The sequence below is a fragment of the Tamandua tetradactyla genome, chromosome 7 (genome assembly GCF_023851605.1).
Source record: "Tamandua tetradactyla isolate mTamTet1 chromosome 7, mTamTet1.pri, whole genome shotgun sequence".
Taxonomy (NCBI): domain Eukaryota; kingdom Metazoa; phylum Chordata; class Mammalia; order Pilosa; family Myrmecophagidae; genus Tamandua; species Tamandua tetradactyla.
In genome coordinates, this window is record NC_135333.1 from 32,213,786 (window position 1) to 32,227,419 (window position 13,634).

The window sequence follows — 13,634 nt, forward strand, 5'->3', positions numbered from 1 at the left end:
CTGGGGCCCCTGGCAGTACTGGCCTAATTGGGAGATTCCCACGGCAGGCTCTGGGTGGGCTGGGGGCGGCTGCTGTTGAGAGACAAGAGATGCCCTCGGCTCAGATAACCGCCTCCCTTGGTCTTGTGCTCCAGACTCCTCCTAGCCTTGCCCATGCGTCGTGGGGTTCCTCCCCCGGGGCTGGGGGGTGGGGGGAATCATTAGGAAGTGGGCTTAGAGATGGCAGGTCCTGCCCAGCTGCTGGGGCCTGGGCTGGCTCTCCCTCCTCCCTGCCCCATGTCCTCCTGTCTCCTTCCTTGAGTTGGGCCCAGGGGAGGAATTCCCACAGCCCACCCCTACTCCCTCGGCTGGGTCCCCGCCCTGGTCTGGGCCCTCGGGCACGGATTTCTCTGCTGGGTGCAGGGCTCTGAGGGAGGTGGGAGAGAGGCCCCAAGACCCCACCCCGCAGTGAAAGGGGATGTACCCCCCAATCAGGGACAGTAACAGATATAGTGGGGTCTCTGACAGAGAACTGGGGAGGGCGGGAGCCTGAGGCACAGGGACAGCTGCCAGGTCTCCAGCTCCAAGGCTCAGAGGCTGTGGGTGGCGGTGAAGTCCCGCGGGCCAGGGTTTATTTAGATCTGCCCCCTCCGCCTCCTGGCTGAGAGACCTTTGGTAAGTCGTGGTCTCTGAACCCCGTTTTCATCACCAGATCATGAAAATTCTAGGAGGGCTTGGCCCAAGCAGTACAGGTGATGGGATAGGGATGGGGGGATGGGTGGGGGCACTGGGCGGTTGTCCCAAAGGTCTTAGGGTCCGAGGCAGGCAGGCGCACTGGGTGCTGAGAGGGGCCTCCCTGCCCTCACTGGCCGACACATCAACTCTCACCCTGCGGGGTTTGATGCCCAGTTCTTCAAGCCCCCTTCACCAGCCACCACCAATATATCCACCTTCCCGAGCAAGAGGGGCTCTGCACAGTCGGAGGGGCTTACCATCTCTCCTGAAAAAATTTTCCAGCAGGCAGCGGGGCCCCCACAAACCAGGCCGCAGGGACACCTGCATCAGCCAGAGCCTCCACAGCTGGGGCTGTCCTGGAACCCAGGGCAGCCTGGGCAGGGTGGGATGCATGAGCTTCGAGGGCCAGGCCCAGCCCGCACCTTCTCTAGCTGTCAGGCTGCACGCCTCGTCGGTGCTCAATAAGTACTTGTTTCATTAATGAACAGAACATCATTTAATTAGTCAGATGCTATCGTTGTGATTGCTGGGGAACCGCTTGGAAAGAAACCCTCCTCCCTGGAGCAGAGAGACGTGAGGAATCGGTGATTAACGCGCTTTACTTTTCTGCAATTAATGCAAGCGTGCTTCTAATTTCGTTTGCGGAGGCCTTCGGGGGGTGGAGGAAGTATTTCATCTCTACGGCACGAACACGTGTGAGCTAAACGCAGTCTCCTGGGTGCGATAAATTTGAAACAGGTTTGGAACCTGAGCCCACGGCCCTGCACTAATCCCATGTGTATCCCTTTGCATGGGCGGCCAGGGCCCATGCTGGCTATGGAGGCACCGCCGACTTTATCCAGCCACTGTCTCAGTTCTCGAGGACCTCCTGGGCCTGCAGAGGCTGGTGACAGGGGCAAGCTGGTTACACTCACCCTGCACCCTGTCAGACTGAGTCTCAGTGTCCCTGGAAGAATCGGGGCGGGCTTCATGGAGGAGGTGGCATTAGACTCGAGATGTCCTTCCCTCCTTCCCTCTCCATTCATCTGTGGACCCCTCGCCTACCATGCCCAATGGTATAGGGTAGAGGGTGTGGGCATGGCCTTGGGGTCAGCCTGCTGGGTTCGAATCTCAGCCCTGGCACTTACTTTAAGAATGGGATTTAAAAAGAATTTATAGATTGTCCTGCGGAGTATGTGAGCGAATGAATGGGAAGCACTTGTATTGGGGCTTCTCCCAGTCAAGGCTGCACAAGCCTCTGGTTATTGTTCTGGGTGCTCACTGGGCCCGGCCTGTCCTCTGGGCAGCGGCATGGGGACTCGGCTTGGGGAGCGGGGACCGCGCCCCGCCCAGCTCCGTGGTGTCCCTGCAGGTGGGCAACCTGGGCCTCCTCTTCATGCTGCTCTTCTTCATCTATGCGGCGCTGGGCGTGGAGCTTTTTGGGAAGCTGGGTGAGTGGCCCCTGGGGTGGTTTGGACTGGGTTGGCATAGGGGCCTTGGCAGGGGAGTGAGATGCCCCCATGGCAGGACCCACAGGGGACCGGGGTGTGGTCCTCAGCCATCCACACTCTCCACGGGGGCATTTGAGAGATGCCAGGCAGGGCCGTGCGCCCAGTCCTGGGCCCCCAATCTGGAGTCTTCTGGGGACTCCCACCCCACCCTGAGTGCTAGTTCCCGTGCTGAGCCAGCACCACCCCAGCACGCAGAGCAGCCAGGGCAGTGGCAAAGAGCAGCACAGCCACTGTGGACCCCAGAAAGCAGGGCTCGGAGTTGGGGTGGGGGGTGTGCAACCCTCGCCACCCCATCTTCTCCCAGAATCACCCTTTCTGGACCCAGCTCTGCGCCACCTCTCGCAGCCTCAGTTCCCCCATCTGGAGGGTGGTGGTGGGATTCCGGGATGTGGCCGGTATGGGCCACCCAGGGTGGGCTCTCCCAGCAGACAGGGCTCACCCTCCCCCCCTTTCAGTCTGCAATGATGAGAACCCATGTGAGGGCATGAGCCGGCACGCCACCTTCGAGAACTTCGGCATGGCCTTCCTCACGCTGTTCCAGGTCTCCACCGGCGACAACTGGAACGGCATCATGAAGGTGCCCGGGGACGGCCGGGCGTGGGCTGGCTGGGGGGGAGACGCCAAAGGCCCCTCCTCCTGCTGGGTTCTGAGAGTGAGTGTGTGTGTGTGGGGACCTAGATGGACAGGGCAGCCCGGGAGGGGAGGGCAGCACCCAAAGACACAGGGGGGCCTGCCTGGGACCCCACAGCACAGAGAGAGTGGCTGAGGCCGGGGAAGGTTCTTTGCCCAGCACTGTGCCCTCCCCACCCCTCGCCGCTGCCCCGGGATCAGGACTCAGATTTGGTGTATTAGGGGGCGATTCTCCCAGAGCCTGGGGGGCTCTGGGACCCAGGGCTCCCAGCCGCTGCTCCTCCCAGTGCCAGGCCCTTGGGTGTTTGCTGAGTTCCCAAATCACCCACTAGAGGCCTCTGGCCCTGGACTGGGTAAGGAGGGCTCCCAAGAACAGAGACCTGGGGCCCCTAGTCAGAGGCCTCTCAAGGTATTTGGAGTCAATCTGGGGGCTTGTATCCACCTGGAGATAGGCACCCATGAGACATCCCCCCCCCCCCAGTGTTATAACTGGAATGGCCCCAGCAGTGTTGGGGGAGGACTGGGTGGCCATCGAGGGCTGCTTGGGAGGCAGGGAGAAGTAGGCCCAGTTGAGCAGGGTTGGGGGGCGTGTCACCAACCTTCCTGGGGTTGGGGGTTGAGCTGGCATGAAAGTCAAGAAGCGGGCGGGCAATCGTGGCACAGTGGCAGAGTTCTAGCCTGCCATGCCAGAGACCCGGGTTCCATTCCTGGTGCCTGCCCATGGGGGAAAAAAAAAGTCAGAAAGCAAGGGCAGGAAGTGCTCTGGTCCACACAGCTTGGGTAGAGCCCCTCAGCAACCCCTGGGCAGTGCACCCCCTTCCTCATCCCCCATCCACTCCCAGCCAAGTCCAGGGTGCAGGGGCTGTGGTGGACCTTGAGGAAAAGGCCTGGGGGCTGCTTCTCACACCCCAAAATTGCCCTGGGAGGCTGGGGTGGGGTGAGCTGGAGTGAAAGAGGAGAGGGTGCTGAAGCTGAGGCCGGCGGGTGCTGCCGCAAGCAGAGAGGACTCGGGGGGGCTGTGTGGAGCCCCCAGGTGGGGCTTGAATCCCGGCCCTGCCACCTGTTTATCAGTGTGGCTCTGGGGCAGCCTCTTGTGTTTTCCTCCTTTGTAAAGTGGGGGCAGCCCCAGCCTGGAGGCGTGGCTGGTGGGGGCGTGGCTATGGGTGTGGCCTGCAAGCCTCACCACCGTGTCCCGCCCTCTGCCCCTGTCGTGGGCGCAGGACACGCTGCGGGACTGTACCCACGATGAGCGCAGCTGCCTGAGCAGCCTGCAGTTTGTGTCGCCGCTGTACTTCGTCAGCTTCGTGCTCACGGCCCAGTTCGTGCTCATCAACGTGGTGGTGGCCGTGCTCATGAAACACCTGGACGACAGCAACAAGGAAGCGCAGGAGGACGCCGAGATGGACGCAGAGATCGAGCTTGAGATGGCCCACGGCCTGGGCCCCAGCCCGCGTCCACCCACCAGCTCCCCCGGGGCCCCCAGTCGGGCCCCAGCAGGGGCCGGCAGCGGGGGCGACTCCGAGGGCCGCCTGTGCCGGCGCTGCTACTCTCCAGCCCAGGTGGGCAGGGCCCGGGTGCATGGGAGCCGCCAGTGGGTGGCAGGGCCGGGAGGCCGGGCGGAAGCCTCGGACAGAGACCGCTGGTCTTCGGGCCCCTGGCCATTCAGCTCCCTAGTAGGGGTGACCCTGCGATGAGGGGCTCGGGCCCAGGCCTTGGGCGCCGAGAACCGGGAGGGCAGCTTTGCCCTGCCCGCCCTAGAGTCCCGGGACCCGCCCGATAATCCCACCTGTCCCCACCCCGTCCCCGTCCGCCTAGGAGAACCTGTGGCTGGACAGCGTCTCTTTAATCATCAAGGACTCTTTGGAGGGGGAGCTGACCATCATCGACAACCTGTCCGGCTCTGTCTTCCACCACTACTCCTCGCCTGCTGGCTGTGAGAAGTGTCACCATGACAAGCAAGAGGTAGTGGCATCTGGGAGAGGCCTGTGCCCTGGCGGTGGGAACTGGCCCACAGAGGGGCCCGGGCATTGGAGCCGGAGAGACCAGGCTGGGTGGGATCTGCCCTGGACAGATCCGTGTCCCTGGGTCTCGGCGTGCTGTCTGTCTGGTGCAGGCCATGGCGTGGCCTCAGAGAGCCACGAGGCCCCAGCATGGTGCCAATAAAGGTGGGTGCTCGGAAAGGGCAGCTGCCCCACCTTGTGGGCTGCCAATGCCAGGGAGGAAGCCCAGGTGGGCTGGGGCAGGTGGCCCTTTCTGTGACGTGAAGGGCTTATCTGCACCTCAGCCCGGGCACTCGAGACGGAGCACCCCAGAGCTTCCTCGGGGCTCAGGGCCCTGTTCCAAGAGGGGCTTCCCAGGCTGGGTCTGTCTCTAGGCTCATGCAGGGTCCCTCCCCTCTCCCCAGCAACAGGGGCCCTTGAGCTCCTCCCAGGGGGTGATCCAGCCCCGGGGAGGGTTCCCAGCCTGAGGTGGCCGTGGAGTGATTCCTGAACTTAACCGTACTCAGTTTGGGTCCTGAGGAGTCTTCAAGCAGGAGCTGGAGGCCTGGGATCTCTTCCCAGAGGGTGGTGAATTCTCCAGGGCCTCACCCCTCCCCTGCCTGCACCACACTGGACCATGTGGCCTGGCCCCCGGCCGTCAACGAGTCAGCCAGGCCCAGCTTAAAAGAGGTGCTCAGGTCTGGGACACTAGCTGTTGTGTTCACAGCCCATGGAACTCAACTGAACCCACCTGCCCTCTGGTCCAGACAGCAAGGTGGACTCCAACCAAGGAGCCACCATCATACACTCGGGGAGAGTACATGCTCTGTGCCTAATGGATCCCTGGACCTCCCTGACCACCAGGTCCTGTGCCTTCTCTGAAGATCATGCCCATGGCCGAGAGCTCTGGGGCCCAGTCATGCCGTAGGGCTCACCCAGGTGCCATCTCTCCCCCTGCAGGTGCAGCTGGCTGAGACGGAGGCCTTCTCCCTGAACTCAGACAGGTCTTCATCCATCCTGCTTGGCGATGACCTGAGCCTCGAGGACCCCACAGCCTGCCTACCTGGCCCCAAAGACAGCAAGGTCAGTGACTCCTTGGGCTCTTGGGTGAGATGGCCTGTCCCTGCAGCCTGACCTCTGTCCCCCAGCCATGACACTCCTTCTTCCCAGTGTCCATTTAAGCGGCACCTGCTGTTTGTTGGGCCCTTGTCTCCTGCTGGTCAGATAAGTGCACAGGGGCTCAGAGAGGTTAAATGATTTACCCAAAGTCACACAGTGATGAGCACAGTCTATGACTCCATCTGCAGCATCCTAGTGGCCTTGGCTGTTCCTTGTTTTGGATAGATTTTATTCTATTTAGTAAGGGTTGTTTCTGCCAGGCCAAACCCCACAGGGTGGCTGGGAAGCTAAAGAGAAGGAGGCCAGGGAAGTGTTATCAGGCACAACCCTTACCCCCGCCATGGGCCCCATGCATTTTAACTTGCATGGTCTCATTTGGCCACCACCTAGCTCCATACATGAAGGATGATTTGGTCCCGTGTCTCGTGTGAGGAAGTAGAGACTTGGAGAAGGGAGGTGACTTGCCCGTGACACGCAATGAGGAATGATAGAGTAGAGAAGCCAGCCCTGGGCTTGTCCCAAACCTCTGCCCCTGGTTGGGAGGGAGAGCAGTGGACGGAGGTGGGGGGAGGAGGAGGAGACCACCCTCGGACCACAGCCTTGCCTTAGCCTCTGTCCCTAGAGCCCCGGGAAGCCTAGGCTCAGCTTACCTGCTTCAGGGCCATCCGCCATCAACACAAGTCACTCCCACCTCTATCCCAGGAGACAGGCAGCTTCTGTCCCTTCCTGACAGCCAACAACCCCAACACCTCCCTACCATCCCTACGCCCTTTCTGCATCTCCCCATGCCAGGCACTCCTCCCCAACACAGGGTGTCGGGGTGCACAGCTTCCATGTCACCATCCCTAAGTTGGCTCCTGTGCTGGGCCACCATCTGTACCGGGCACTTGACTACAGAGATGAGAAAGACAACCTGTGCTCAAGAACCTCAGACTCAAGAAGGGAAGGACAGCTAACCGCCTGTGGCATCAGGGAGGGCTTCCCTGAGGTGGCACCTATGCACCTGGGTTTTGGAAGAAAACAATTGTTGGCCGTGTGGAGGAGGCCAGAGGAATGGTATCCAAGCAGCCAGAACAGCCCGAGCAAAGCCTCAGAGGCGAGAGTTGTCTGTGGAGCAGGGCAGCTGCAGCTGTCCGTCCCTCTCTCTGCCATCCTGCCCCATCCCATCCACCTCTTTCCACGCAGGTTGAGCTGGACCTGCCAGAGCCCATCCGTGTGGGGGACCTGGGTGAGTGCTTCTTCCCACTGTCCAACACAGCCGTCTCGTCGGGCCCGGGGAGCTACCTCTGTGAGGTGGAGGCGATCCCCTGCAGCCCCGTCCGGTCCTGGCTGAAGCACGATAGCAGCCCAGGTGAGGGGCGGAGCCCTTCCAGCTCCCCCAGCTCCCCACATCCCGGGACTCTGCTTCAGAAGGACGGGTTTAAGATTTTTTCCCTAGTATTTTTGCCCTGCCTGTTGTATTCAGTCCAGAAAGAACCAGATGTAGTTAACTGGGTAACTCTTTGGGTGTTTTTCTTAAACAATAAGGAAACATGCAATAGGAATCCTCCCCTTGGGGGCCACCTGGGGTACATATTTATATACCTCTGAATTCCTTTATCCCAGCCTCGTTCTGGAGGGCTCTGTAAGGACCGTGGGCAGAGGCATCCCTCCAGCCCACCCAGGAGTTGCCCCAGGCCTCAGCCTCCGCTCACCTCACCGCTCTCCATACCCAGCAGGGCAGCCCCAGTAGCCCCTGTAGCCTGCGGTGCGCTCTGCCTGTCTGCTGTCTTAGGGGGAATCCCAGGCCTGCTGGGGCCCTGCTGGGTGTCAGGACCCAGGGTGACTGGTCATGGTTGTGAGCTCTGCTCCCCTGGCCTGGGCTGGGGTGTGACAAGCTGCTGCTTAGGCTCACCTCCCTCCTTCCACCCTGTTGAGGAAGCACAGTTCAGGACTTTAGCCTGGCCTGCTTGGCTCCAAAATTAGGCCTCTGCCCAGTGCCTGGACTCACAGAAATCACACTGCAGGCTCAGAGTTTTTCTTATTTTCCTAATGGGGAAACCGACTCTCAGAGAGAAAGACTTGTCCATGGTCTCAGAGCCGCAGTGAGGGCGTGTGTTCAGGGCCCACCTTCCAGAGACGCCCCCATCCCAGAACATCCCCCCCAGCTCCTCTCTCCTCCCTTCGTAGCTGCGCCCCCGAGCCCCTTCTCCCCGGATGCCTCCAGCCCACTCCTGCCCATGCCGGCTGAGTTCTTCCACCCTGCCGTGGCCGCCAGCCAGAAAGGGCAGGAGAAGGTCGCCGGTCCTGGGATCCTCCCCAAGATTGCCCTGCAGGGCTCCTGGGCATCACTGCGGTCGCCGAGCGTCAATTGCGCCCTCCTCCGTCAGGTACAGGCCTGTTCCTGCCCCGGAACTCAGTCTCTGTGGGTGAAGGGGGCTGGGGTGGGTAGGGCCAACAAAGGCTCAGGGGAACTTGGGAAAGTCAGGGGGGCGGTGCCCTCGGGGCTGATGAAATGGGCAGGCCCTGGGACCCCTGAAAGTCGGGGGCAGCAGCATGGAGGAGTGGAGGGCTGGGGCTGGTTGGGGAGGGGGCAGTGACATGACCCAGCCTGCCAGGAAGTGCCGTCTGGCAGCAGTGTGGGAAGGACTCAAGTGGGGCCCTGGATGGGGTCTGTGGGCGCTCACTGGAGGGATGGGGAAGGCCTCTTCGGGCTCTGGGGGGTGGTCCTGAGGGAGTTCATTCATTCAGTAACTGGTGATCCCCTGCCATCAGCCGGACTGTGCCTGGTTCAGGCACAAATGAAAATCAGTGTGAAAGTGGACTCCACTCAGAGGTAGAAGTGCGTGGGGGAGGGGATGCTAAGGGGCAGGGGGTATTGACAGTTCTGGCGGAAGAGCTGGGAAGGCCTTACTAAGGACAGGGCACTTGAGTCAAGGCCCGAAGAAAGTAAGAGGTGAGCCTGGGGCTGTCTGGGGAAGAGGTTTCCAGGTGGTTGGAACAGGTAGAGGGAGGCCCGAGGAACAGAGTCTGGGGCTGAGTGGGGGCTGGGCAGGGAGGAGGTCGGGAAGTGAGGTCCAGGGTGGTGCGTTGGGCCTGTGGGCTTTTACTCCAGGTCCTCTGCCCAGGGGAGGGCTGGTGTCCCATCTAGGTTCGAGAAGGTCCATGCTGGCTGCCCCCTGAGGACTGAGACGGGGCCACTGCTGTGACAGCCATGAGAACCTCCCCCTCCGCCCCCCTGTCCCCAGATGGTGGTGGCTTGGCAGCGGGACAAGTGGTTGTATCCTGGATGTATTGAGGGAAGGTCCAGAGGGATTGGAGCAGGGCGGGGTAAGCGGGGGTGGGGGGATTTAGGCAGCCCCCATCCCCACTTGTCCCCCTCCAGGCCACAGAGAGTGACACGTCGCTGGACGCCAGCCGCAGCAGCTCGGCCGGCAGCCTGCAGACCACGCTGGAGGACAGCCTGACGCTGAGTGACAGTCCCCGGCGTGCCCTGGGGCCACCTGCTCCTGCGCTGGGCCCCCGAGCCGGCCTGTCTCCTGCCACCCGCCGCCGCCTGAGCCTGCGCGGCCGGGGCCTGTTCAGCCTGCGCGGACTGCGGGCCCACCAGCGCAGCCACAGCAGCGGCGGCTCCACCAGCCCTGGCTGCACACACCATGACTCCATGGACCCCTCGGACGAGGAGGGCGCGGGCAGTGGCCGGGTGGGCCCGGGGGGTGGGGGCGCGGGCAGCGAGCACTCGGAGACCCTCAGCAGCCTGTCACTCACCTCCCTCTTCTGCCCGCCGCCCCCGCTGCCGCCCCCGGGGCTCACGCCCCCCAGGAAATTCAGCAGCACCAGCAGCCTGGCTGCCGGCCCCGGGCGCCCCCACGCCGCCTCGGTCCAGCCCCGCGGCCTGGCCCGGAGCCCCTCCTGGGCCGCTGAGCACAGCAAGGACCGGGGGCAGCCGGCCGCGGGCCTGGGCCCCTCGGAGCTGGAGCCGCAGCCGCCCCCAGGAGAGCGGGAGCCGGGAGACGCCGTGAGCAAGAGGAAGAGATGAGGGGGCCGCGGGGCTGCGCCGGACACCCATCGCCCACCTGTCCCGTCTCACCGTCTTTTACCTCAGGAGCCAGGGAGCAGGCAGCAATACTTTGTCCACAGCCTGGAAATGGCGCAGGGGCCAGCCAGCCCCCCGGCTGCCGGGAGGGCGGGGTTCAATGGGGTCTGGGTTGGCCAAGACTCAGCTGTGGCCCCAGCTTGGCCCTTCCCGTGCATATACATATATATATATATATATACACACGCGCACACACATATATATATAGACAGACATATATATATATATATATTTATTTTTTTTACTGAGAGCTAAGACTTCTAGGAAGTGCTCAAGTTGGGGAGTGCGGGCTGGAGCCTCGGGGGGCTGGCATTTGTCTGACACTTAGGACCCATTCCAGACCCACTGGGGACAGGTGGTCCTGCTGGCAGTTGGCAGTGGGGTTTTTTTGAGGTGTGTCCCCCCACCCCGGTTGAGAATAGCCCGGTGAGGGCCCACCGGTCTCCAAGGTTCCTTTGTCTGGGAGACAGGCCCAGAGGAAGAAGTGAAATTCAGGGTGCATTTTTTTCCCTTTAAAGAAGAAATGCTGCTAAGATCCCACACCCCCCTCCCCATGTGTTGGGGTGTCTGTCTCCTCATCCCTGGCCATCTAGTTCTGAGCAGGCTTTTGTAGACACCCCAGAGCCCACAAACCCTTAGTCAACCGGTTAGATGTTTTTCTCTAGAAAAATCAGGGCTGAGTCGTTGTGCTTTCTTAGGGCAGAAGGTGAGGGTGGTGGTGGAGGTTCCCAGGAGAGGTCCCGAGCCCAGTGGGCACTGCAGGGGGTGCCTGCTGTGACTTCTCCCCATGAGGGCTGAGGGCAGAAACGGGGCAGAAGAGAGGAGAGGTGAAGGACGCTGCTGAGAGATGCTTGGAGGGTTGGCTGCTGCCCCCCAGGGTGCCCACCTCTTCTAGGCCGGCAAGTGGTCAGCTACATGGTGGACTTACCACCTTGTACCCCCAAGCGAGGCCCTGAGCTTCAGCCACTTCAGGAGACCAGAGCAGCCGCCCAGGTTGCCCTGCCCAGGCCACAGGCACACACTTCCTTCCTGGATTCAGGCCTGGCAGGATGACAGGCAGGGATGGGGGCACCGCCTGGGCCGTGAGAGCCACCCCCAGCTGCTTCTCTCCCCTGGGCGGGTCACCTGGAGCCCTCCTGACTCCCTCTGTCTGCTCCCCTTGTTCCCCCATCCCTTTCTCAAAGCTGCAGATCAGGTTTCATCACAGCAGTGCTTCCCAAACGGGTTTATGGACGGGTATTTTTTATTTGAGTAGTTATCTCTTAGGAAAAAAAAATTATATGATGAACCCATAATTGCACAGACATGCTGCTTAGGTCAAGGTGAAGTTTTAAAAAACAAGTGGATTTAAAGTCTGTTTAAGGAAGGAGATTGCGTGTGGGGTGGCAGAGTGTGGGCTGGGAGGGGGCACAGTCTGGGAGACTCTGCGCTTCAGCAATAAGTGGGGCCTTTGCCGGCTGGGTGCTACCGAGAGGGCGTTGTCCTCATGCCCAAGCTCTGCCCTCAGGGATGTGGCTTTGGGCTGGGCTGTCTGGGGGCTCAGGGCGTCTTCTGGGCTGGCATGGCGGCCCTGGGAACCTGGGTGCCGAGGGCAGGTGAGGCTGCAGCAGCCACCTGAGCTGCACCGCGTGGACCCTTAGAACCGACGTGGCAAGGGGCAGGGCAAGGTTCAGACACGCTTCGCCCCTGAGGAAACAAAGGCCAGCAGAGGGGAGTATGCCTGCTGGGATCCCACAGATCCGGGAAAAGCTGGGGCCCCTGCAGAGGTCCACGTCATTAAGCCCGGATGTGCTCTGAGCCTCTCTGAGCCCCCCAGAGGAGAGATGGGGAGGGGCCTGGCACCAAGGAGGGCTCACAAATATGCTTCCCATGGCATACTAGGCTGGTGTCCCCCGAGTAAGAAGTCGCTTGTCCACCCCCTTGGGGTGCAGGTGGACCTGGGTTCCCTCTCCTGCCCTTGGCCTGGGCTGCCCCATAAAGGCCCTGCGGCTGGTGGGGAGGCTGGGCCCAGGTCCCAGGTTCCGTGTATCGGTGGCTCCTGAGAGCTTTGTACCATTTGTGTGGGGTTGCCTTGTCTGGGGAGGAAGAAGGGACAGGTAGGCTGGTCTGGGTCCTCCCGGCCACCTCAGCTGGTGCTCACGGAGCTGTTGCTCCAGGCCAGGCCCTGGGCTGTGCTCGGGGGACCCTGAGGGACACCCATGGGGGCTGCTCTTGAGCCCGCGCAGTTAGAGGGGAGGCAGGCTCCTGAGCAGGCAGACGTGGTGGCCGTGCAAGTCGTTCCATGATGTGTGCCTGCTTGACAGATGTGTGTGTCCCGACTCCAGGAGAGAGGCAGCAACGCCAGGACAGGGAAGGCCGCGAGGGAACGTGCTCTGTCACTTGTCGAGCACCCCCACGTGTTGGCCTACGCTGTGCCTGGCAGCTGTCACCTAATTTTGTCATCCTGGAGGCCCTTCGTGGCGTGCACTGCTGCTCCACAGGCAAGGAAAGTGACGTCCTTGGTGTCGGGGAGGGGGTGAGTGGCCGGGCTGGGAGCACATCCCAGGCACGTCTGACCCGAAGCCATCCTTCATCCTGAACCGTGAGCCTGGCACCAGTGGGGGAGGGGGGAGGTGTGGAAGTGGAGGGGCCAGCTAGGATACGTCTGAGAGCGAAGGGCTGCGTAAATGGCATACTCCTCCCTCCTCGACCTTGGGGCCTGGGGCCTGCCCATAAGAAAAGCACAAACTTCTAACTCTGTGGGCCTGGCCGTGTGGCGAGCAGGGCCCAGGTGCCTAGCCTCCCGCCCCTCTCCTGTACCGTCTGTTGGCAGGGCTCTGCAGAGTGGTGGGCACCGTGGCAGGCCACGGCCTGTGCTTGGCCAAACCCTCTTCCTGTCCCCTGCCCAGCCTGGCCCTGCTCTGGGCCTTCCAGGCAGGAGGGCGAAGTGTGCACAGCACTGGCCTGTCTGCCGTCATCCCCGGCTCCCCTGGAGCCTCCCATTTCCAGGGCCACCTCCAGCCCCCTTTGCTGCGCCGTGTAAGGGCTCAGGGTCGTAGAAGCCGCTGTTCAGCCCAGATACACATACTCTTTTTGTCTTTGTGCAATAATCTGTGTTCCGGCAGAGCCAGAGCGGAGCTGGTGTTGGGGAGGAGGCAGGGGCCGCCTCCCCCGGGCGCCCCGCTCAGCCCTGCCGCTGTGGCTCTCAGTCGCTGTACAGTCCCTGTGGTGTGGTGACCTTCCCTCCTCGTTGCTGACAGTGCTGGTACCGGCCGGCCCCCGTGGCCCCCGGCGCAGAGGAGCAGAGCGGCAGCCGCCACCAGTGTGTTCTGAATAAAAGCCCAGGAGCCCCTTTCAGAACGTGCCCGCGTGTCTGTGCTGTGCTTTCCCAGGGGGCTTTCCCACAGATCTTCCCGTGGGCCCGGGGGGTCCGGCACCAAAAGAAATGCTCCGTGGAAGGATTCTTCTGTGGCCAGGTGTGGCTGGCGCCTGCAGGGCTGGAAGGAGGCAGGGCCTGGCTCTCGTGTGCCCAGTACAGGAGGACCACACAGGGAACAAGAGTCCACTCGCCTTTGGCCTGTTCCCCAAATTCCTATTATGAGTGTTTTTAGGACTGTTGGCTGTAAATGACAAAAACCCAAGAGCGAG

General features: G+C 61.9%; 1 protein-coding gene across 1 annotated transcript in view; it reads left to right on the top strand.

Annotated features, from left to right (window-relative positions):
- Positions 1–13,385, top strand: part of CACNA1I (calcium voltage-gated channel subunit alpha1 I) — a 105,760-nt gene extending 92,375 nt beyond the window's left edge. Inside the window, exons 29-36 of the mRNA XM_077168888.1 lie at positions 2,066–2,144; positions 2,660–2,781; positions 4,055–4,393; positions 4,650–4,796; positions 5,774–5,896; positions 7,118–7,283; positions 8,102–8,301; positions 9,297–13,385. Of these exons, the coding sequence (XP_077025003.1) occupies positions 2,066–2,144; positions 2,660–2,781; positions 4,055–4,393; positions 4,650–4,796; positions 5,774–5,896; positions 7,118–7,283; positions 8,102–8,301; positions 9,297–9,950 (1,830 nt within the window). The 3' untranslated portion in view covers positions 9,951–13,385. The remainder of the gene's footprint in view (positions 1–2,065; positions 2,145–2,659; positions 2,782–4,054; positions 4,394–4,649; positions 4,797–5,773; positions 5,897–7,117; positions 7,284–8,101; positions 8,302–9,296) is intronic.
- Positions 13,386–13,634: the final 249 nt, after the last annotated feature.